Source organism: Peromyscus maniculatus, chromosome 19 (assembly GCF_049852395.1).
Source record: "Peromyscus maniculatus bairdii isolate BWxNUB_F1_BW_parent chromosome 19, HU_Pman_BW_mat_3.1, whole genome shotgun sequence".
Taxonomy (NCBI): domain Eukaryota; kingdom Metazoa; phylum Chordata; class Mammalia; order Rodentia; family Cricetidae; genus Peromyscus; species Peromyscus maniculatus.
The window spans coordinates 55,390,164-55,416,118 of NC_134870.1; the positions used below are offsets into that span (position 1 = coordinate 55,390,164).

General features: G+C 44.0%; 1 protein-coding gene across 1 annotated transcript; it reads left to right on the forward strand.

Annotated features, from left to right (window-relative positions):
* Window positions 1-6,775: 6,775 nt before the first annotated feature.
* Window positions 6,776-15,644, forward strand: St8sia3 (ST8 alpha-N-acetyl-neuraminide alpha-2,8-sialyltransferase 3). Its single transcript, XM_006985181.4, has 4 exons — window positions 6,776-7,351; window positions 8,656-8,778; window positions 10,961-11,518; window positions 13,203-15,644. The coding sequence occupies exons 1-4, from the start codon at window positions 7,173-7,175 to the stop codon at window positions 13,483-13,485; spliced, it is 1,143 nt and encodes a 380-aa protein (XP_006985243.1). The 5' UTR covers window positions 6,776-7,172; the 3' UTR covers window positions 13,486-15,644.
* Window positions 15,645-25,955: the final 10,311 nt, after the last annotated feature.

Genomic DNA, 25,955 nt, shown 5'->3' on the forward strand with positions numbered 1-25,955 from the left:
ACAGAAATGATAGATGAATCCTCAGACCAATCATCTTCATCATCATGGATAGTAATAGAAAAAAACTGGTCTCTCTTTCCAGCTTCCCTGGACTGCTCAAACTTCTAACCCTTCATCTGTCTTAGGACCTACTTATAAACTGTGTGGTCTGGCAGAAAGAGTGGGCTTCACAGCCAGAGGGGTTTTGTACCTTGAGCAAATTGTAAAGCTCTGGCCCATGTTCTTGTTGGACATAGGGTCTTACCTTATAGCTCAAACTGGCCTCAAACCCATGATCCTCCTGCCTGAGCCTCCCAAGTGCAGAGATTATGGGAGTATGCCACCATACCCAGCCCTTAACTTCTTTCAGGATCCATTTTTTTTCACCCATGAGATAAAGACAGTTGTATCTTCCTCATAGTAACTGGACAAATAAAAAGTGGTTGATGCTTAAGTGTTCTGCAAATCTTGTTCACTCCAAAGAGACTCATCTGCTCTTGGCCTCCATTAAGCCTTTGTTTTCCTGGATACACACTTTAGCTCAGCACAGCTGTTCATGCTGGCTTTGCCCTCTCTTACTATAACATTTCTGAGAACCTCATGCATCTGTCCAAGCTCTATTCATCTGAGAGCTTTTGTGACACATTCTCTGACCTCAGTGACTTATCCTACCAATGAATTCATACAGTGCTTACCTTCTATAGGGGAAAATAAGAGTTGAAAACTCAGAGGACCCCAAGAACCTTCCTCTGCAGCCATTGATAGACTTATTGTTGGTTAAATCGGTACTGCTCATGGCTGGCCGCCGCCCACGGCAGCCATGCCAGCAGAGGAGAGTGCTGATTGGAAGAATCACAAGCCATGGTTACCTTTTTAGAGCTTTATTGGGAGAGAGAGGGGGAGAGAGGGAGAGAAAGAGGACAGACGGAAGGAGAGAAAGAGCAGAAAGAGAAGAGGAACGCACAGAGGGCCCACCCGCTTTTTAGGCTGGGACACCGTCGCAGGCTGGTGACGTAATTAAGGACAGAATCCTTACACTTATTAGAAACCAAGATGCCAGTCAGTAACAAAAAGAAAGAGTTCCAGTCACATGTTACAGAGAGTAGTTTCCCAGGACACTCTTTCTGAGTCCCCTGCACTGTCATCTCTGTGGTATATGGGTATGGTCACTAGCCATCCAGGAAGTCAACTCTTCCATGCTTATTCAGGAGTAGTTCATAATGGAAACATGTACTTGTTCATTGGCAAATAAAAACACACTGAGGCTTTGGCTGTGTTGACAGGCTAGAGAGCCACTGAGTATAACCAATGGGCATCTGCATGGACAGCAATATACACTGTCCCACAGTCCTGGTTCCAGCTGCATTTCCACACACGCAGAGAAAACCACAGTCATTGCTGTATGCAAACTTTGTATGATTCTGAACAGCTCTGCTCTACAAAGGATACCTGTCAAGTTAGTGTGACCCCCTACGCCCTTCACAATCTGACCCCAAATCCTTTTCTAGGCTCTTCTTTTCAGGTAACTGTCTCCTATCTCTTGCTGTTCCCAAAGCCTACCATAATTTTTCTGGCCTTCCTCATCCCTTTATCTGGAGGGCCTTCCTGTTTGCTCTGGCTGGCCTGGAGTTCAATATGCTGACTAGGCTGGCCTCAAACTCACAGAGATCCACCCAGCCTCTGCCTCTGCTGAGATTAAAGGCATGTACCACCACACCCAGCAGGGGGTCCCTTTTAAAACTCCTTGGCTGGGTGAATCCTACTTACTCTTTAAAACCCAAGTGCATGGGCTGCTCTTCCAGAGGACTGGGGTTTTACTCCCAGAACCCACATAGCAGCTTATAACTGTCTGTAACTCCAGTCTCAGGGGATCTGACAACCTCTTCTGGCCTCCTTGAACACTGCACATAGATGGTACACATGATATGTACACATGCAGGCAAAACATTCATATATATAAAATAAAAAATAAAATTTAAAAAAACCCAACCCAAATGGTGCCTGGTGAAGAACTCCACCAATTCTGTCTAGACATAGAACAACATCCCATCCTCTCATGAGTTCACAGTTGTCCAGCTTTTCACAGAACATTTCTTCAAGCGCCCATCCTTCCCTACAAGATGGTCAGCATCATGAAATCATCCTATCAGGCATGACTATGAATAACCAATGCATTTTATTTAGTGAACTGATGAAAGGAAGCAGAAATGAATGAATGAATGAATGAATGAATGAATGAATGAATGAATGCTGATATTTATAATAAAAGTATCATCTTTTCAAGACTTTCCAATGACTTGGTATCTGGAATTTACTCTTGGTGAAGAGACATGGAATAGTAAAGTCATGTTTGCAAAATGTGGGCCAAGAGGAAGTAAATACTCTGTCTGAAGTGACAGCTCCCCTAGAAAAGAACCACAGTATGCTTCATTTTTTTCTTTTTACCCCTTTACTTCCAAACAGAAATGATTTCCAAAGTGAAAATTTAAAACCTCGATAGGCCTTTTTTTTAAAGTCTTAATTATTTTTAACTTAATAAATAACTTTAATAAATAAATAAACTTTTAACTTTAATAAATTTTTAACTTAAGCTATAGTCCTGTATCCGGGAGCTGTGGTTTTTCCCTGAAGGACCACCATCATGATTAGAAGATTCATAGAACCCTGCTAAGCAGAAGTAATAGAACTGTTTAAATTTTCTGTCTGTAGGTGTTTATCTGCGTACATGTCTATAAACCACGTGTGTGCAGTACCTGCAGAAGCCAGGAGGGGGACCCTGGACCTGAATTACAGATAGTTGTGAGCAGCCATTTGGGTTCTGGAAGTTGAACCTATGTCCCCCAGGAGAGCAACAAGTGCTTTTAACTGCTAAGCCATCTCCCCAGTCCCTAGAACAACGTTTAGGGGTATTTGTTTGTTGGCTGCTGGTTTTGTTTTTGATTTTTTTTGACACAGGGTCTCTCTACATAATCCTGGCTGTCCTGGAGCTTTCACTATGTAAACCAGGCTGGCCTTGAACTCAAAAAGATGTGGTTGATATATTGTGCACACCAATAAACTTATCTGGGGGCCAGAGAACAGAACAGCCATAATATTAAACATAGAGGTTAGGCAGTGGTAGCACACACCTTTAATCCTAGCATTCCAGAGGCAGAGATCCATCTGGATCTCTGTGAGTTCAATGTCACACTGGAAACAGCCAGGCATGGTGACACACGTCTTTAATCCCAGGAAGTGATGGCAGGAGGCAGAATTACGGTATATAAGGCATGAGGACCAGGAACTAGAGCTGATTAGGCTTTTGAGTAACAGTTCAGCTGAGATTCATTCTGGATGAGGACTCAGAGGCTTCCAGTCTGAGGAAACAGGATCAGCTGAGGAACTGGCAAGGTGACGTGGCTGTGGCTTGTTCTGCTTCTCTGATCTTCCAGCGGTCACCCCAATATCTGGATTTGTTTTTATTAATAAGACCATTTAAGATTCATGCTACACAAAGATCCACCTGCCTCTGCCTCCCAAACACTGGGATTAAAGGCGTGTGCCACCACACCTGGCACCTAAAACCACTTTTAAATCCAGACAGAGTGAATTGCTATCCTATGTCCCGGGAATGTTTCGTTGAGGAAAAGGAAGTGCCTTGATCTTTGCTATTTTCTACAGGAAACCGCCTCTCTCCAGGTACATCCCTCCCTCTGCATTCTGTAACAGGACACTTTAGGGGTTAAAGAAAGATGTTAAAAACTTGCCCCATTTGTTTCACTCATATTTAATAACTGCGATCCAGGCAAAGGTGTTTAATCTCCCTCTAATCCCTGGCGTGTTTTATCTTGGGTCTGCAAATGAACAGCCAGAAGCACAGAGAAGCTAGTAACTCAAGTCATGTCACAGAGCACACAGATGCCAGAGGCAGCTCTGAAGTCAGACGTGGCCCTGGCTCCTCAGCCACCCCTCTAGGTCATGCCTCCCTGCATTCAATAAGCATTTCTCCAGCATATGGAATTTCTGGATAGCTCGCTAGATTACGGTCCTTTGGGCATTTTATACTCACACAATCCTCTCTTCTAAAAAATACTTGAGTGATTATTTAGAATTATGATTTATTCATCCTATTCAAGTGTCACAATTTCACTCTGAAATGCAACGCCCCCCCCCCACACACACACACACACAGTACCTGGTTTTGAACTCTTGTCTATTTGAGGAGGCTGGAGAACCTTTAGGAGGCAGGCCTGGCTGGTAGATGTAGGTGTCTGAGGGCAGGATTTTGAAGGTTGCAGACTGTCTCTGATCTCAGTGTTCTTTGATTCCTGATCTGCGTCAAAGCAAAGCACCTCTAAGGCAATGAACCTGGCCAAGTCTTCCCCACCATGGTGGACTGAAACCTGAGCAGCAAGTCAAGATAAGCCTTCCTTCCCTTCCTCCAGCTGTTTCTGTCAGGCATCCTGTTCATAACAACACAAGACCAGCACACACCAAGCACACACTTTTCTAAAACTGTGTGTGTGAGTGTGTGTGTGTGTGTGTGTGTGTGTGTGTGTGTGTGTGTGTGTTTATGTGGGTCAAAGCACATATACATGTGAGTGATCATACATATATTGTTCGTGTGTATAAATTCCAGAGGTTGACATCAGGTATCACCTTCAATTGTTGACCATTTCAGTTTTGGAGAAAGGCTCTCTCACTAAACCCAGAATTAACCCATTGGCTAAAATAGCTGGCCAATGAGCTCCAGTGATACACCCACCCTCTTGTTTCCCTCCTTCCTTTCCTGTTTAGCAGGGCAGTGCCTACCTTTTATGTGAGTGCTAGAAATCTAGACTCAGGCCTTCCCGCTTGTGTGGAGGGCACTCTACCAACTGAGCCATCTCTCGAGCCCCTGAATCTTAAGTAACAAAAAAACTGCACTCGGAAAAGATTATCTGTGTCCTCTTGACCCACATCCTCGTATTTTGGTATAAACACCTTTAGTGGATACTAGGTGGCCACCTTTGTCATTGACAACAGAAGTATCCTATGTGTCACTGATCGCAGCCAGACATGTGCTTGATGAGAGGGTTTACCTGGTTTTCAAACATTTAACTCACATTCCCTCAAAAATGAGACAGTACTGGAGGAGAAAACACAATCCTTGCTCTGCAGAAGCTCACAGCCTAAGAAGTCTCCTTTTTGGTGAATTTGCTGTCCCTACGGCAGCACATACCATTAAGTGATCCCACCTTCAGAAAGGCGAGAATCACAGAAAATAAGTCTCTTGGAGAAATCTCAACTTGCTCTGTGGAAAAGGCTCTTGTCTTAGTTAGGTTTTTACTGCTGTGAAGAAACACCATGACCACAGCAACTCTTACAAAGGAAAACATTTAATTGGGGCTCACTCAGAGGCTTAGTTCATTATTGCCACGGCAGGAAGTAAGGCAACATGCAGGCCGACATGGTGCAGGAGAAGGAGCTAGGGGTTCTTACATCTGGATCTGCAGGCAACCGGAAGTAGTCTGAGACACTGGGCATGACTTGAGCACATGTGAGATCTCAAAGCCCACCTCCACAGTGACGCACTTCCTCCAAGAAGAACACACCTACTCCAACAAGGCCACACCTCCTATCAGTGCCAATACCTTTGGGGGCCATTTTCTTCCAAACCACTACAGCTCTCAGAGGCCAGCTTCTCACCCTGATCTTCTTTCAATAGTGCTTATTGGCCAGTACAGAGATGACCAAATCACAGGTAAAGCCAGAGTGGAAGAGATCATAATCTAACTGCAACAAGCAAAGCTAAGGAAATCAGTGAGCTACCTCTGAGCACGACTGAAAACTGAAAGTGGGTAGATTTGCATTTCTAATGGATATTAAGATAGACAGCATGTGCATGTGATAAAAACAATATGATCAAGCAATGCGAAATGAATTTTCCTACCACACCCCCACACACCCCCACACCCCCAGTCCCCCACTCCCCATTAAGCCTCTTTTAACTTGGGTCTTGAGCTTCTGCAAAAGCCGTTTTGTGCTTTTATAATGGCCCTGACTTCTGGGCACCTTATCGTAGACAGAAGGCTGGCCTAGGGATGAGTCCCAAGAGTGAGCAATAGAGAGTCAAGGCTGCCTAACTGTTCCAAGCCTGGTGCTGGGTGCATAGACCAAGCACTGAGAGGTGTGTGAGGGACACAGAGTCAAGCCTTCCACACTTAAGGATCGCCGTGTAGCTTTGCTAGGCGGTACCCATCCTTTATGGGTAAGTATACAGTAAGGGGCACGATGAGACGTTCTGGGGTGCTTTTAAATGTTCCCAAGGCAGGCTGGCCAAGCTGCCATTTGGATCTTCCTTGCAGGGATGCTGCAGCAGGTGTTGCCTGTGGGACTCGGGATGATGCCTGATGGAGATGAGAAAGCCTTTAAACGTTTGCCTTCCTAAAAAAAAAAAAAAAAAAAAAAAAAAAAAAAAAAAAAAAAAAAAAAAAACATTCTCATTGCATCTCTGAGTACCCAGCTGGTGTTTATCCTCCACGGTAGCAAATCAGGTTATTTATCGTCCTATTTCGTGATGTATTTTATAAAGTAATGAATGGTTCATTAAACTAAGTTTGGGCGTCAGTCTCCTGACAGCCGCCTACTCCACTGTACCCTTAGCGGGGGTCCTGGAGGCTGTCGGAGTGGGCTCCAACCTCGCAGCCTCCTTTCTCCACCCCCACTTCCCCTTCTGCCCTCCGTCCCCCGCACTCCTCCCCCTGGTTATTTAGGAGATTAGAGTTCATTAATTAAATCCTGTGCTTAGATCGAACTGTAACACTATTCCAATCACATTTATCTTGCAGGCGGCAGCGGAGATGGCAACCTCGCTGGAAACGCGCGGGGGAGCCTGAGCCGGCAGCCGGAGACGCTCTGCTCGGCGGCGTGCTCCATCGCCCCGCCGCCTCGCGGACCCTCCATCTTCCTGCTCAGTTCCGGGCCAGGCTAGCCCCGGCCCCCGGGGTGGGGTAGGGGGGGGGCCGGCTCCCGCTTCTCCTGGGGCTCCAGGTCGTTCCCCACCCCCTGCCCTCCGCGACTCAACTGCCTGGGTCCCCCCCCCTCCCCCGCCACACACACTCACACGCGCCCGCGAGCACACACGCACGCACACACACACTCACACGCCAGCAGGCTGCTGGCCGCTCAATGGACCGATTTCCCCGGTTTCCCTGAACCCAGCTTAGCCCGGGATGAGAAATTGCAAAATGGCCCGAGTCGCCAGTGTGCTAGGGCTGGTCATGCTCAGCGTGGCCCTGCTGATTTTATCGCTTATCAGCTACGTGTCCCTGAAAAAGGAGAACATCTTCACCACTCCCAAGTACGCCAGCCCGGGGGCGCCCCGAATGTACATGTTCCACGCGGGATTCCGGTGAGTGTGGGCCTCTGTTTGAGCGCCCTCGGGTATCTTGGGCCGGTGGTGTGTTGGGGGGACAGACAGAAAAGGGTGTTTGGGCTTCTCGGTAACTGCGTGGTCCTTTCGCTCCTTTTTCTGCTTCTCCCTTCTTTCTCCACTTTATTTTTTAACCCAAAGCCCCTACAAGCCTTTGTCCTAATCGATGTGATTGGATTTCTCCTATTCTTCCTCTGCGTCCCCTCCCCCATTTCCAAACTGGGGTGTTGGTGGTAGAGCGAGAGGCGGTGTTTGGAAGGCGGGAGGGGGGTGTTGAACCCTGAGATGGGCAAGGCAGGAGGTGGGAGCCCTGGCTGTGCGCTAGCGGCGGGCTCGGAAGGCCTGGCTGGGGCGATTTAATGGCGCAGGCGCCAACTGCTCTCACACCCCTCCCCTCCTCCCTTTCTCATCTAATGATGCGCAGGTTTATTCTCTTGAAGCCCCTAGGGCTTTTTTCCTCGACCCTTCCCCCGCCGCCACCCGCCTCCTCCTTTCCTGGATTTCTGCAATTCCTCGGCCCCTGCGGGAAGCAAGCCTTATGCTGAGGGCCGCCCACCCTCGCCGGGTCGAAGTCACCGCGGGGCGCAGCCAGCTCCGGCACAGCTCCTCTGGAGCCCCACCCCTACCTGTGCCCGCAAGGAGCTCTCCCCACACCGCTTCCCGATGGGGGCGGGTGGCAACCACGAGCTGTACCCTGTGAGCCAAGCTGGGCCGGGGATGTGGAACCTGAAGAAGCCAGGCCTGGACAGAAGAGCCGGGCTGCAGGCAGCCTCTTGGGGTCTCCAGCTAAGGGCTGAGAGTGCAATCAGACTTGGGCTCGGGAAGGAAAAGGTTAAGGCTGGAACCCCCCACCCCACCCCCACCCCTTTCTCCGGAGGAGTCTCGAATTTCCTCTGCCCTTTCTCCAAAAATCAATTCTCAGGCCGGGCTCCGGTGGCTGGGTCCGGCCCGGAGGAGGCTGCTGTCCGCGGTGCTGACTCAAAGTCCCCGCCGCGCCACGGACAGCAGCCCTGCACCGGGCTTCGACCCTGGCTGTCTGCGTGACCGCCATCTTTTTCATGGTCTCCCCTACAGCCGGAGGGCTGGACAATGAGGAAGAGTTTCCCCTTTTCTTCCTTTCTTCCGGGTGTGTGTAAAAGCAGAGAAGGTGCCAAAGGAGAGGGCCTGTGCGGTGGGCCTGCCCGTGTGCCAGCTGCCCCCTCCGGTTGGTGCTGGAGCCGTCACTGCTCCGTGGGTTCCCTTGGCTGAGGCCAGCGCCTGTCTGAACTCATGCTCCTCTTTAGGTCACAGTTTGCGCTGAAGTTTCTAGACCCGTCATTTGTGCCCATTACGAATTCTCTCACCCATGAACTCCAAGAGAAACCTTCTAAATGGACATTTAATCGGACTGCGTTTTTACATCAAAGGTAGGGTAGGAAGAGAGGTTGGTGGTGGTGGTGGTTGTTGTTGTTGCTCTTAATTTTGAAACTCAATAAAACACACAGCACAAAAACAAATCCAAAACCATCAAAAAAGCAAGCAAACAAACAAACAACAAAGCTACAACTCATCTCACCCACCTGCAAGTGTATATGGGCTTTGTTCAACCCTAAATGCAAGCAGGGATAGTGAAAGGCCGTTCTCCTCAAATGCTTGCAGTGAGTGCCCTCTAAAAAGGAAGAATCAGGATGGTTAGTATCCTTCCTAGTTTGGCCTTCACTGAACACTATGATGTAAAGTCTGGCTGCACCCAAGTTGTCTGTTTTTTTCAAAAGGGAAAAAAAATGGTTAATTGCAAGCAGATGATCCCTCACTTAAAAAAAAAGTAGTTATACAATCTTATTGAAACCTTATCACATCACTAGTGGAGATGCAGGCCCAAATATATGTATGTAAACATGACTTTGTTTGGGTTTTGCCTGATTGTTTCCAGTAAGCCTTTGAAGCTTTAGTAACTGTAGTAGCCTGTTTTTATTTATGAAGAAGTTTTGTCTTTATTGTTTGGTTTTGTTTTAGGTGGGAGAGGAGAACAAAATTAATTAAATCTCAGTGGTTCTGGTCTCGGAACCATAGACTCCCCCCTTCCCTCCTCGCTGGGGTTGTTATGCCACTAAATGCGATGTGAGCCATCTAGTGTATTCATTAGAGCTGTGAACACTTACTTTACAAACCAGTAAAGGAGCTGTGTTTTTGCCCTGGCATTTATCGTCACTGTACCTTTTGAAAAATTACAATCGACTAGCAGAATCAAAAGAAACACATGGTTTCAGAAAAAAAAAAAATTTTTAAATTGATATAATCCTAGGATTATGGTTACAGTTATTTAAGTATTTGTGCTTAATTATAAACTAGTTTGTGGCCATTAATTCTAAACCATGGAAGTACTTTTCAGCTTTGGCCTTTGGGATTTTCATCTAAATTTAATTTTGCAGACAATACAGACAGTTTTCAAGGTAGAAAACCCTACACCAGTCACCCAAACACACCAAACACATCTCTAACTTGATTACAGTATTTTCCTACACTGAGCCAAGTCTCCCTATCTACCAATCAAAGTAACACTGTCTTCTCAAAACTTCCTGCCTTTCAATCCATTTCTTAGGAAATCTTTAATTAATTTTAGCATCATCATTTTAAGTTGTGTTTATAACCACTGTAAGAACTGTGCTGGGAACTGAAAACGGAAATGATTGTACCAGCCTTCATTGTCCTAGAATTTGATAATATTTCTTTGTCACCCTGCTGTGGCTTAAACAGAAGGCACTGGAGTTTGTTTGCTTTCTATAACTGGAGAATGTGAAGCAAAGTAGCATGTTGCTTATCCCTTGACTATTTAAAGTGCCTGAGACTTAAGAGAAGACAATTATACAGAAAGCTCAATGTGAAATCAGCTGAAGTCAATTCTAACTATCACTTTTATCTTGTGTTTTTTCAGGTTTCAATGGCTTATTTTTTTTATTAGCTATATCCTACCAAAGTGTAATTCCAAATAATCAAGCAGAAAAATAGATCCATGCTTCATTATTCAGCAGGCCTTAATGAGATTATCATCTCATTTCTACCTACTGCTCTTCCCATTTTCATATTTTAATAATAGATAGTACTGTACTATGTACTGACCCATATCTATTTAGCTTTATTAGACACCTGTAGTATTTTATATTCCTGAGCACTACACTCCAATAGCAAACAAGTAGTCCCTAGTTGCAAGCTCTAAGTCACAAATGTTTGTGCATTAATGTGAGCTCTTTGAGGCCTGTGTAAATTGTCTCCCTGTATTTTCTAACACAGTTTGGCATCTGCCTCCTCCCTAATCAGATACACTCTTTGAGTAGACCAGAATACCAAGAAATAGTGGCTAAACTGTACACTGAATTTACTAACATCCAAATATTCCATTCAGAACTTGACTGAAATATATTGCCATGCCTGTACATTATATATATATAAAAAAAAAACAGTCCTCCCTTTGGAGCCCACAAATATGAATGTATTCTCGTACTTGAATTGACTATGCTTAAGGTTCTTGTCTGAATTAAATAGAAGCATAAGATGGAAACTTGGTTCTTTTTGAATGGAATGCATTTAATGAATCTTTTTTTATTTTAGGCAAGAAATTCTTCAGCATGTCGATGTAATAAAAAATTTTTCCTTGACCAAGAATAGTGTTCGGATTGGACAACTGATGCATTATGATTATTCCAGCCATAAATATGTTTTCTCTATTAGCAATAACTTCCGCTCACTGCTCCCAGATGTGTCCCCCATTATGAATAAGCGTTATAATATTTGTGCTGTGGTTGGAAACAGTGGAATCCTGACAGGGAGTCAGTGTGGACAAGAAATAGACAAATCAGATTTTGTTTTTCGATGCAATTTTGCCCCTACGGAGGCGTTCCAAAAAGATGTTGGGAGGAAAACCAACCTCACAACCTTCAACCCCAGCATCCTGGAAAAATATTACAACAATCTTTTAACCATTCAAGACCGTAACAACTTCTTCCTCAGTTTAAAAAAGCTCGATGGGGCCATTCTTTGGATCCCTGCATTTTTCTTCCACACTTCTGCAACCGTAACCAGAACGTTAGTTGACTTTTTTGTTGAACACAGAGGTCAGTTAAAGGTCCAGTTGGCTTGGCCTGGAAATATAATGCAACATGTCAACAGGTGTGTATATTCTATTACATTTAACTCATACCCCACCAGATGGCAAATCAATATTGTAATCTCTTAGACATGGGAGCTATCTAGTTCACTAGACATTGTGGTTGGTTTAGTTCTTGGGGAAAACTCTTATCTTTTTAATGAATGAATGGATCATTCTAGTTAAAAAGTTCAGTTTATTCCTAACTGGTAAGCAAGTGCTAAATGTTTATTCCTAACTGGTAACCAAGTGCTAAATGAAAAGTCTGTTTGTCACTCACTCCTTTTTATTTTTCTTATCCCCCTCTTAGTGCACAGTCACAGAAATCAAAACTCAAGAATTCCCCTTGTACAAATAGGTACATCCTGGTAACACCAGTGGCTAAATTATACAATGCGGATTTTTTTTAAAAAAGAAAATAACAATTTAGAAAAGAAAAAGAAAAAAATGATAATTGGCTTTAAAATACCCTTCTTGTTCGGCGTTTAGGTGTTTGTAGATCTGCAGGACTAAGAACCCCCTGGATAAATCACAAATGGTATAATCTGCTTTTGTGATTAAATGTTTGCGTATTTAAGGAGCTCTATGCTGCGCCTTATGGCTTGACAGGGAGACTGGCTGGAGATTTAACGTTTTTATCTAATCCAGTAACTTTCTGTTCGGGCTGTTTATAAAAATCAGAGTTTTAAAATACAGTATTACTATCTGGACTGTGCTCGAAAGATTCAATGTGGTGAGGGAGACGAGGACGAAGCATTTGATGTGTTTTTAACAACTTCTCAGATAACTCTAATATGTAGCCAGAAATGAGACAACCATCCAGGACATTTTTAAAGGAAAGATTAATTGTAGAAGCCTTTTTTTTGACTCATCTGAGCATTGCCTCAACTCCCATGCCCTCCTATGTAAGGAACCCAGGCATCACACCAGAGCACAGGCCTTATTATAAGTTCAGGTGGGTTCTAGAAGACCCAGTAACCAGATGTTCATATTCTAATAGATATTCACTTCCTGTTATTTCCTAAAATCTTTCAAATTTAAGATCTGTTTAGTGGGGCGATGGTGGCACACGCCTTTAATCCCAGCATTTGGGAAGCAGAGGCAGGTGGATCTCTGTGAGTTCGAGGCCAGCCTGGGCTACAGAGTGAGTTCCAGGACAGGCTCCAAAGCTACACGGAGAAACCCTGTCTCGAAAAAAAAAAAAAAATCTGTTTAGTTGAACTTCCACTGAAAGAGAACTCATGGTCTAGAAAATTGGTTTGTTTCCAAAATGAAGGGTAACTGTATTATTTATACTCCAAACTGGGACCTTTTCTTTGAGAATATGCATGTGATGAGTGATTACAACAAGGACAGCATACGCACTCTGGTACCATTCCCAAGAACGTAAGAGATAACAGAACTGGACCCCAAAGGTTAACAGAGCCCAATGTCACTACTGAAAATGGGAGAGACCTGGGTCATCTAACAACCTATCCCAAATCTTTGACTTCACCATTTTACTCCATTCTGCTCCATTTTAATTCAATTTTTATGACATTTTAAATCTTATCTAGAAGGGGACAGGCCAGTGTAATGGGGCTAGTGTATCTATCCATGAAACCTAAACAGTCTAGACAAGCCTAGCTCCCAGCCCTGTATATTAACTTACCTGACTGAGACCTTCAGCACCCACCAGTGAATCTGCATGTACTTATCATTCTCCAGGTACTGGAAGAACAAACACTTGTCACCCAAACGACTGAGCACAGGCATCCTTATGTACACTCTTGCATCTGCAGTCTGTGAAGAGATCCACTTGTATGGATTCTGGCCTTTTGGATTTGACCCCAACACAAGGGAAGATCTTCCATACCATTATTATGACAAAAAAGGAACCAAATTTACCACCAAGTGGCAGGAGTCTCACCAGCTGCCTGCTGAGTTCCAGCTGCTGTATCGGATGCATGGTGAAGGGCTCACCAAGCTCACTCTGTCACACTGTGCCTAAGAACTCCAAACGGAAAGTGCCAAATGGCTGTTTTCAAAGTGCCCCCAAACCAAATTGAATAGTCTCCAGAATAGAACCCCAAAGACAATCTGGCAAAGCTTGTCTGCCACTTACACGGAAGGATGTCTTCTCTTCCTCCTCTGCACTGCTCTTTACATGGTCTTAGCAGACTTAGGACCGGTGCATTGAAGCCACGTGAGTTAGACTTGATTGGTAACGGTGATATTGCATTTGGAAGTACGCTGCACAGAGAATGGCTTGACATAGTTGAGCGTTTGTATTTTGATAATAAACTGACTCCCGTGTGGATGAGCTGTCGTCTCCTCCATGGCTGTCCTCTCTTGAGCCCTACTCTGATACAGTCCTCATAATCAGAGAGCTCTAGCCAGCTTCAGCAGGATCTCTTTTGCCAGGGGGATCAGAGTCTTCAAAAACAAAAAAATAAAAAATCTGGTTTGCAGGTTGCACATCTTCTCTCTCTCTCTCTCTCTCTCTCTCTCTCTCTCTCTCTCTCTCTCTCTCTCTCTCCTTCCCTCCCACCCCACCCCCCACTGATCCTGTTGCCCTAGTACCATTGAATTGAATAATTTGTTAGGAATAATTCTGGATTAACTTTGCTTGTATGTGTTTGCATCTGTGCTTGATGTGTTCAAGACTATGGGTAACTTTGATGTTTCATGACAAACTGAAAAAATTATGACTTCCTTCATGATGAATTCTATAGAAAATGTCTCTTACCAGGTCCTCACTTGTCCATACTGTTATTCTACAGTAGGGTGGTCTATCTGGGTAGAGTGGTATATGGTACAGTGCTGGCATATGGTACAGTGCCTCTTTTTCTGTCACAAAGAAAGTCCATGCTGTGGCTGGCATGAGTACAATTGTGGGAGGTCCTACAAGGACCTTCTAGCCTGGGCCTTCAACTATCTCATTTCAAGCACTGGGCTGGGCACTCTCAGAACATAGAGGTACTTAGTTAATTTAAAAGCCTGGGGAATATGAAGAAAAGAGATGTATGTTTGCAAGCTATATACTCTATAAAGTGTTGTGACCATTTTAAAAGCACAGCATTGTGATGGAAGACAAGCTAGAGCTTTGGCCAGGCTGACTCCTGTGTGATTAATGTTTGCATTGGTCAGGTCAGATCCTTTCTGTGACATCCCCACAAACAACCATCTAGACCTGCTTGGTTTCTTTGAGACAGTTGTAGATATTATTCTCTGTCTCCACTGAAATCAAGTCTGTGTGCCTATACATCTGAGCATTTCACACACTCACACACACACACACACACACACACACACACACACACACACACACACACAAGCCATTATGCAGTGGCGAGACTTGGTCCTAAATAACCTTTGGAATCTGAGATCAGCTGGCCATTGTTCTCCTTGCTTCAGCTGCATCAGGAGAAATCGCATCTCTCCCATCCCAGGCTTTTACACTGAGCAGCGCTTTGTTCTTCCAATTCAACCCAAAGTCTGGCCAAGTTGATGTTAAATTTTAATAAGAGTTTCTTTCCTCTTTCCAAGTGCCTGTGGAGCACATTTGTTTTATGTTCCATTGGGGCAACTCATTCTTCTCCAGAAATCTCATCTAGATTGCTTACAGTGTTGTAAATCCTTTTGAAAATCGTTAGTTCAGTTGTCAATGCACTGCCCCTCTTTGGGAAGAAACAAACATGCCTAAAAAGAAGTGCAATAAGGAGACATCTTATGCTTGTGTACCGCCTGGTCCTGAAGCTGCACTGTTTTTTGGGAGAAGCTAAATCTGACCCAGATACAATCTAATGCAAGAAAACCATTCAGATCCGAACACAGTACCAACCGTGGCACAGCTTACACCCTGTGAATGTCAATCATTCAAACAGATGAGAGGAAACAGAGGTAAATATTTCAAAATAAGAAGCACTAACTATACACAGAATAATAAGGAAATTAAAATTATATGCTATTAAAAAAAAAAAAAAAAAAAAACTTTAGCCGGGCGGTGGTGGTGCACGCCTTTAATCCCAGCACTCGGAAGGCAGAGCCAGGAGGATCTCTGTGAGTTCGAGGCCAGCCTGGGCTACCAAGTGAGCTCCAGGAAAGGCGCAAAGCTACACAGAGAAACCCTGTCTCGAAAAACAAAAAAAAAAAAAAAAAACTTTAAAATTCAATGATAATTTCATGGGCGTGAAAACCATACCATGACTGTGTGCTGTCACTTTAAACCACACCCTGGCTGTGCCCTCTCACTTTAAAGGGCATGGGACACCACGCAGCTACTGTCCTGCCATGATGGGTGTGAGTTATGGAGAGACTGATAACTGACAGAATTGCATCTGTTATCATCAGGATTGAAAGGCTTGGCTATTCCTGAGCACTTAGTTCGTTTGACTGCAGTTCAGGGATATTAATGCCAAGATTATCCAGGCTGGCTTCTGACTCCGGAGCTTTAATCTCAATGTGCCCATTAGGTCTCACTAAATGGAAACTGGGGCTCTGCACCGGACAAGACGAAGTACCAAAAGACCAGAAAATCCCCAAAGCTAGCTTATTGTTCCAAGATATTCTATATCAATTTGATCTCATCAGAATGTTGTGAGATTTGTTTGTTTTTAATTCGGGGAGACTTTTTAAATCTTACTACAGCCTTGCTCCCCAACCTTAGACTAAGAAACCCTTCCTGTCCTCTACCATCCCTTCCACTATAAATAGAGGAGCTCAAAATCATAGGAAAACAGACTTCTCTTCAGAACCAGAAGGGCTTGGAGACTAGTCCACCCCTGCCGCTAGGAAGGATTTCTTGAGCCGATCCCCACATCCTGTTTATGATATAACAACATCAAATAATAATGAATTATCTGGAAAAGATTCCAAGCCCTGCGATACTCTTCAACCACAAATTCACACTTTTAAAAATTCCTTTACACCCAGGTGGTGGTGGTGGTGGTGGTGCACACCTTTAATCCCAGCACTCAGGAGGCAGAGCCAGGCGGATCTCTGTGAGTTCGAGGACAGCCTGGGCTACAGAGTGAGCTCCAGGAAAGGCGCAAAGCTACACAGAGAAACCCTGTCTCAAAAAAAAAAATCCTTTACAATGTAAACCTCTCCAATTGTAAAAAACCTTGGGTACAAAATGTTGGCAGAATACTTATCGCAGGTTCCCCTGTATAGTAAAAGCCTTTCTGGCTATTTTACCATCAGCCATACCCTTGACCTGCTAATCCAGTGGTTTGGAAATGCAACCATCAGCTGATCCTACAAAATCTCTGTTTTCCAGGACGATTTCAAATTGTAACCACTGTCCTGATGGGAAGGCTTCCTTATCAGAAAGGCAGCCAGAATTTGTCGTCTCTCCCACAGTCCCCAGGCTTGTAGATTCAAGTGCAGTGGACAGAGCAGAGGGACCGTGGGGCCTCCTGTCTCTGCAGCTACACAGTCACACCCCTGGCCCTCTACGTCGGCCTCACTTGGTTGTGTCTGATTAGTTAGTTATATTCTTTGGATAGAAACATTCTCATTTTTTTGGCTACTAGGAACAGAGTACATGGTTGGCTATGTGAATAAATTTCACCATAAAGCCCCCAAGGATGTCTGAGAATGACTAATTAAGCTGCAAAGGAGAAAAGGAAACCCACAAACTCTCGGCAGCCTGTTCATTGCTAGACCTTCGGTTTCATCCGTTGTTCTGAGTGTCATGTGGATAATTATTGGAGAAGTTATAATTTCACATCTTAACCTTATCAGTATCGAAGACAAACTCAAAGGAAAACAATTTGGATCTAGAATCTTTGGAATACAAACATATCAGTGAAGTGCTGTAAGGGAGAAAGGGGAAAAGGTTACTAAATCCACCTGCTCAGGTACACAGCAGTAGAGGAGACATTTTGCCCAGTACACAGCAGTCTGCTGAAAACCACCCACTCCCCCTTGAAATAAGAGAAAAATCGCTTGTTACATCATTGTCTCATAAACCCCAGTTCAGTTATTGATGGTGTATTGCTGACAGCTGAACACATACCTGATAATATATTCATCTTAATAAAATCTTGTTTTAATAATGTGTATGCATGATTTAGAAGTGGAAGGCTGGAAGTGACTGTGTGCTTTTCCTTGTATATAATTTTCAGCAGGGGCCCCTTGAGTTAAGAAATGTTTTCCATGTTGTAAGTAATTTCAACAACAGACTTTGAATTATTGTATTAGTTTAATTCATTAAGATTGTACAAAGAGAAGTGAATAACTTAGATGGTTCTTCATTCCTTTCCAATGGCATTCTGAGGACTTTTCTGTATAGTTCTGGGTCCTCAAAGCCTTATTTCTCATAACTGCTTGAATGCATCAGGCAAACATTTGCTTAGCTTGTGGATGACTGACCTTTTGACTACAGAGTCACGGCTGTGTGTGTGTGTGTGTGTGTGTGTGTGTGTGTGTGTGTGTGTGTGTGTTTGAAGAGTTCTGATGGGACACCATGGGTGCTGAGAACAGAGGGCATCTAGGCCACTTTATCTGTGGGCCATTTAATCAAGGTCACTCATGAGTGGACGCCAAGGACCAAAATGAATAATCCTGCCTCTCTCACACTCTGACTGCTTTGCCACAAAAATCTAACATTTCAAATGGGAAATGTTTTAGGATGTTATTATTTGCTATGTAATATTTCTGAACATTTCTTTTTGCTGTGATGATTTGTTGAAGATACGTGAGGTTGAATAGATGCTTTCATCCTTGGTGATGTTCCTTCTCTTATTGTCAGTAGAATCAGTGAGGAGCCACTGCTGAGTAACTGACTCTAGGTTCAGATAACGGTGGGGTGCTGGGACTAGGGCCTGGTGGGTGCCAAGGATGTATCAGCAACAATGAACATACTGAGGAACACCTTGAGATAGAATTCTTGCTCCTCAATCCACATTTTGAATCGTTACATCCTGAGATAAGTCCAACCTAAGAAAATCCCTGGTTGGTCCTGATGTGACATATGGAAACTAATAGTGTATTTCACAGTCAAATATATTTATACAACTTTGAGCAGTTGAATGCTGATCATTCCTTGTATACTTATTATCAAGTATTCCTTAAAGCTATTGTGGTATAGACAATATAGACAAAGTCTTAGTGACTCAAGTGTCCACTTGTAGCCAAACCATCTACTACTTTTTAAGTGCATAGGAATTTGTCAGTGTAGTCAGAATAGATATAAACTGGCGGACAGAGTGAGGAGCACAGCTCTAGTGTACTTCACCCCAAGGCTAGTTCTTTATATTTCACGATGTTTCAAACAAAGAGGCAAATCTCAGGCCATTCATCTTCATAAATGGATAAACCAAGAAACAGAGAAGTTCAATGATTCATTCAGATTCAATTTGGGATTCATCCCCAGAGGCTAAAGGATTCCTCAGGTGGTCTGATTTTTCAACCTCTGAATAATGCCTCAAACGGAGGAATGCCTCCAATGCTGTGATACTTGATTTAAAATGAAACCACCACACACACCCCTGAAACAGAAATTTATACAGCTAAAAATTTAAGACCAAATCACATAAGCAAGATGTTCAGTTGTTACTAGCCCCTGATGGATAAGGTGCCACTGTCCCTTTGAAGTTTCAGGCCATGCTTCTCTCTTTACTGTGCACGTGAAAAGCCCTTGATCATCACAGGTACCCAAGGGCACCTTTGATTTCCTTCTGCAGGGTTGAGAAAATGGTTTTGTCTCTGCTGTGCAGCTAGATGTTTAACAGCTGCTCTGGTAAATAAGTATTTACAAGTTTCCCTGTATACATAACCCCATCAGACCCAACCTCAAGCTACTAACTAAACGTCAGCCAGCTCAAATGTGCCAAGGCTCCCCAGAGCCAGCATGAATTGGCTTTGACATATGCGCTGGTTCCAGCACAGCACTGCCTGAATGATTCTGAATCAGTAAGGACCAACTAGAAGCTGGGAGCAATGGCTTTGGAGGATGTTCAAATGCCCCTGTCAACAAGACAGCAAATCTACCTTGGTCAGTTTACTAATTCCTACACATTTTAAAAAAAAAAAAAAAAAAAAAAAAAAGAGCATGTTATTATGCCCTTTAGGTTAAGGCCCGAAGGTGTCCAAATATTTCTTAGCCATGTGGTGATGAGAGTTTCTCAACAGGTCCTCAGCTTAGGAGACCGTCAGCCATGGCTTTCTTAATGTCAAGGCGTGACCTTCTAGGTAAACATCCTCTAATTTAATTGCCCGTTAAAAGCATGTTTGGATGAGTTTTTGCTTGTCCGCTTGTCGTCCTTTCTGACAACACGAAATTCACAGGCATTCGTCAAGCTGCAAAGAGGCAGACAAGATGCTGTTCGGCTTATCTAGCCCTAGACACCTGCAAAAGATCCTTGGCTCACAATCTGCCCCCACCACTACCACCACCACCACCACCACCAAGGGAGGCTCAGCCTCGTGCCTGGAGCAGATGAACGCTTCTTAAAGATTAAGTCGTAATGATCCAAAGACGTCACTGCATTGGAAGACCTCTGGACCACTTCAGAGGCTGAGCAGACAAGATTGGCAGGGCAAGGTGCCATGAGTGTGCTGCTTTCTTCACAGCTTCGCTAGTTATATGTCTGGCCTCCGAAAAACATTCTACCAAGCAACATGTTGCTCTGTAGTTCTGGGGCACTGAGTAGCAGACATCCTTGGGCCATGGATGCACTCCCTGCTGAGGACCTAGACGTCCAGCACAGTGATGAGACACAGAACAAGCTTGGTTTGCAAAGCGGGAGGTTTTCTGGTGGGAATCATCCTTGGGTGGGTTTAATTAAATCCTTTGAGAGGTCATGATGGGAGAAAGTGTACTTAATTCCTCAGACAGTGAATGGCCATAGATTTTCATTCTGCATAGAGTGAATCAAAGTTAGATCACAAAGGGCCAAATCTGCTTTCTTCACATAATAAAATATCCAGCAGGTCCTGTAAGGTATTCCTGCATGGGAGATGTTGTAAACTCATGTTGGACATTTTCTGCATTGTGTTTAAAACGCCAAAGTGTACCTATATATAGACACCTGCTACATAGTATACCCACAATATAAACAGGAGGTTGACTTCTAACTCACAGAGGTCCACCTGCCTCAGTCTCCTGAGTCCTGGGATTAAAGGAATGTGCCACTACTCTGGGCACTGTTTTCTGTTTTTCTTAATCATCATTGAAATGAGCTTGTTTCTTTATACTGAGCAAGCTATATTTTGTTTCAAATGAATCGGGTATATGTTCCAGGGTTTTTCAGCCCTCCTAACAAATTGTATGTCAGCAGAACAAATGCCCTTATCTTCTGTCTCTTTCTGACCAGAGGAGAAGTCCATACCTACAGGCACAAGGGACTTGACCAGGAAACTCCATTTTATTACAAACATATTCACTGCTACCCAGCCTTTCCCCTGTTAGATAGGAAGGCAGAGGAGAAAACTGGGTAGATCACGGGAGAGAAGTTTGGACAAGAACAGGTTGAATATAATCCTCGACGCACTTGCAAAAGGCCAGTAGTTTTCTCTGTGAAACCTGGAATCTTTGTCAGACCCCGCATCAGAAATACTGTTGAACCACACTTAAAGGTCCAGGGCTAAGCACAGTCCTGCCACCAAGAGCCCCAGGACAATGTACATATGAACTGAATTCTGCCACTAGGGCAAACCCCACACCAGTGGACTTTATGACCAGCTCACATTTAATCACCAAGCATCAGTAACTGGCACTGAAATCCTCCCAGGACCTACAACAGTGATTCTCAATTTTTCTAATTCTGTGGCCCTTTAATACAGTTCCTCATATTTGAGTGACCCGCCCCCAACCATAAAATTTTCATTGCTACTTCATAACTGTAATTTTGCTACTATTATGAATTGTAATGTAAATATCTGATATGCAGGATATCTGACGTACGACCCCTATGACAAAAGGGTCATTCAACCCCCAAAGGGGTTTTGACCCACAAGTTGAGAATCACTGATCTAGGACAAACAAATCTAAGCATGACAATGCAAGACCACCTATTCAAAAGAGCTCCTTACTTAATAGCATAGCGAGGCTTCATGGATCTAGACCACTATAGATCAGCATCCTCAATGACAAAATTCAGAAGTGACATCTCTATCCAGCTAGAATTAAAACCACAGATTTCATGCTATGCTCAGAAATCTGGACACTCAACTATAAAAGGATAAATTGGAAGTAAAGACAGAAGAACATGTGACAGTTTCTCACGCTTAATTTACTTTGTTTTCACCTTTAATTTCAGTTCCGTTTTAAAGAATGGGATAGAATGATGCAGAACAAAGCCTGTCATATTGTGATGATGAAACTAAAAGGTTGAAATGTGAGGGACTGGTGACTGTATGTTATCAAAGAAATGAGCAGGATGAACATGTCGGGTGAAAACCAATGCCTCTTGTTAGCACCATGGCAATCCTTCCCCCACCCTTACTGATGCATTCATTTTGGGAAATGCCATTGTGTGTGGAGAGACCTTACCCATGCTCAGCCACAGTGGAAGTTGTGTGGTCTTCAGAAGGAGGAGGGGCCTTTACCAGTCCCAGTCCCAGCTGTCTGGTGAGAAGCAACCTTACCTGTCCTTGGAATGAAGCTACTAGAAAAAAAGGGTCACAGAGTCCTGGAAGAAGCCAGTGCTGCTGGGCTGAGCACCATGTAAATATCTCCTGCCTTCTAGGTGAACAAGGAGGATCACCTTTCACAGAGATAACTCGTGTGTGTGTGTGTGTGTGTGTGTGTGTGTGTGTGTGTGTGTGTGTGTGTTGTGACTGTAGCTTGTGAAGAAAATGCAAAAGTTTGCTTCGACAGCTTCCCAAATGTATCTGTTCAGTACGAATGTGCCTGCCTTGTTGCCTCATGTGCCCAACACAGTACTGGATGCATTGTTTTTAAATAAACTGTTTTATTGTGCATTGGAAAACACTGCTGTCTGTCTCTGTCCTGTACAAAATACCCACACATCTATCAGCACTAGCACACACTCCCAAGTAAAACAAATGAATTGCCTTCTTTTCACTCCTAGTGAGGCCTTCTCCTGGAAGCTCATAGGATAAGTCTACACAGGTTATCCCTGGCTGTCTGTAGCCATGAACCATCAGCGAATGCCAAAAATGCCTGAATACACTTTCTCCACAGGACCCTTGAATGATATGACTACTAATAATGCATTACTCCTGACAATTAGCAATTATAGGCATCATCATTTTATTTCATTAATAATTGAATGACCCACAAGGTTGGGGAAGGAGCTCAGTTGGCAGAGTTCTTTCCTACAGTGCACAAGATCCTGGGTTCAATCTACATAAATTAAATATGGTGTCATACACCTATAATTCTAGTACTCTGGGGAACTCAGAAGTACCAGAAGGTCAAGGTCATCCTTGGTTACATATTGAGTTTGGGCTAGTCTGGGGAGGGAGGGAGGGAGCGAGGGAGGGAAGGAGAGAGAGAGAGAGAGAGAGAGAGAGAGAGAGAGAGAGAGAGAGAGAGAGAGAGAGAGAGAGAGAGTTGGGCAAGCCAAATGTAGTGGTGTATGCCTATAAATCCCAATACTTAGAGGCAGGAAGTTCAGGAGTTTGAGGTCATCCTCAGCGACATGAGATCCATCTCAAAGATGAAAGAACTGGATGAGAAGAGCTCAATAGAGGCACATTTGCCTAGCGTTCTCGAGATTTTGAGTTCAATCTCCAAGAGGGAGGAGTGGGAAGAAGAAAGAAACGGGGGCAGGGAGGAAGGAAAGGAGGGAGAGAGGGAAGAAAAAGTGTAGAACAGGAAACAAAAGAGAAAAGGAATCGAGTGTAGAGGACATCGACACTTAAGAACTTGGTCCACGCTGCCCCTAATGATGATTCAAATCGAGAACTCAGCCTGCCTCTCAGCCTGGTGCCTTCTGCTCCTAGAATGTCATTAGGTCATTCCTCACAGCACCCCGTTGGCTGCCACCATCAGCCTCTTCTCTCTGCGTGTCATTTCTCTCCTCTGTGATTTTTCTTCCCTCATAACTAGAAATGATACTTACATGGTTTGACTGTGTTTTGTACTGTATTATAAGTTCTACCTTATTTAAGGCAGGTCACTTGGCCTGTCTTATTTATGCTGTGCCCTTAATGCTGAGAACAGAGCAAGGACCTCCACAAGCTAATAAGCACTATCTACAGGATGGAGGGACAGGTGTGCGAATAGTTGGTTAGATGTATGGCATGGTCTACGCACCCATTTCAACTCTTCTTTTATCATCTCCCTCTACATCTTAGTACCCACACCACTGACACCAGAAGCCCTAGCTCTCTGGTGATTGTACTGTCTCAGACAGCTCTGTGAGCAATACTCACCAAGAAAGTAGAAAAGAAAGAAATGACAGAGAGAAGGAAGGGAGAGGAGCAGAGAGGAAACAGGACACAAAATTGGTTTAAAAAAAATCACAATGCCTGTCTTGAAGAAATCAAAAGTCCTGTTGGGGCAATGCCTCAACACATCATAGGGGGTGTGTTATACCCTGGGTGACTCGGGGATGCTGGGAATGCAGGTGAAGGCACACAAGGTTTGTGGTCCAGACACAGGGAAAGAAGAGGCAGCAGTTGTGGGCCCAGCGCACATAGCGAGACCCTGTCTCGGGAGAGGAGGGAGGCAGAGGTGAGGGAGAGAAAGGGTCAATTCAAGTAAAGACAATAAAACATTTAGAGCCAATATAATGTAATACTTGGAGTTTTTATTTTCTGAAAATCATATTGGAAGATTTCCCTCTCACCCTACACATATGCGCACTCAGAGAGAGAGACGATGGGAAGGTGGGGTAATCCTAAAACACAATGCTTCACGAACTTCAGCAAAACATGAAATTGACATCAAGCTTATTGCAGGCTCTCTGCCTGGGGCTGATTAGTACAAATTAAATTTTTTTAATGGGAATTTTTTTTCCTAAGAAAATGCATTGCCACAGCTTGATCAAGACAAAGAGGACTTCAGAAAAGAGAAATCCCCTTCATAAAAGCACCAACCTGACCCTATGGCCCCCAGACCAAGAAAGAAGTACAGCTTTCTGTTACGATCTAAACTAGTGTTGGAGCCCCTGTGCCACCTGGGCTTCTTTGGGGCCCAGTGGAAGAGCAGGGATCAACTGGTGCCAGCCTCGGCTTGCTGCCAAGGAGCCACTAAGAGTGTGACATTCCAGTGAATGGGGTGAGCTCATAGACCACACTTCTCCTGACCCTAGCTCACCAGGAGCTTAGGTTCTCTGTGAACTCAATGCTCTTGATCGCAGGACAAGAAACTGGGACTTGGGGTGAGGGTGAAGGGACCTGACTGTCCCAATGTGTTGTCCTAACAAGCTGCAATTGAAGTGCTTCATCAGCTTTCAGAGAAAGGGAAAGAACTTTGCTTTTACATCAACTCATAATTCTCCACTCCAGCTAAAAAATATTTAAGGAGACAGATTGCTCACTTTGCATATTTTATTGTGATGAAAAACATTTATGAAACATTAGAAGATGGAGGTAAACACAAGAATATCTTCAAACCTTCCCCCTGTTATTCTGAATGTGTGTTTATCATACACCATATATTCCCCTGTCTTTTCTGCCTTTTTACATTTATAAAAAGAGCATCGTTCTGTGTTATTAAATATTAAAGGATAAGCTCGCAGAATGAGCATTAAAGCACTGCAACTTATTTAACCAATTCTCTAGTATTAATTCAAATTTAGGTAATTTGTAATTTCTCACGGTTATAGACAGTGCTCTGAGAAATGTTGAATGTTTCCTTGGGGGGGAAAATGCCTTGAAGTAAATTTCCAAGAACTTGAAACAAGTTTTGGTGAGAAGGGCTTTTTTTTCTGGGTCTGGGAAGGCAGCTTAGTCAGTAAAGTGTTTGACATAGAGTCACAAGGACCTGAGTTCAGTTCCCAGAACCCACCCTGAAAAGCTTGGCATGGGGCCAGCAAGATGGCTCAGTAAATAACTGCACCAGCCTGTGGACCTGAGTTGGATCCCTGAAACCTACATGGTGGAAGGAGAGAGAACCAACTCCAGAAATTTGTTCTGTGATCTCCATGTGTGCAACACACACACACACACACACACACACACACACACACACACACACACTTAAATAAATAATTTTTTTTTAAATCTGGTTATGGTAGCAGGCACCTGTAACCCCAGCAGTAAGGAGGTGGCAACAAGAAGAACACCTGGCTCTCGCTGGTCAACCATCCCAGCTAAATCAGCAAGCCTCAAGGCAATGAGAGATCCTGTCTCAAAAAACTAAATAGACAGTACCTGTGTATGATACCTAAGATTAACATCCGACCTCCACATGCACACATATGCTAAGCACACAAACATGCATGTCCACTTAGATCCTCATACACATGGACACAGGAGTGAACACACCACACACACACACACACACACACACACACACACACACACACACACACACACACGAAACTTATCAGGGCCAGG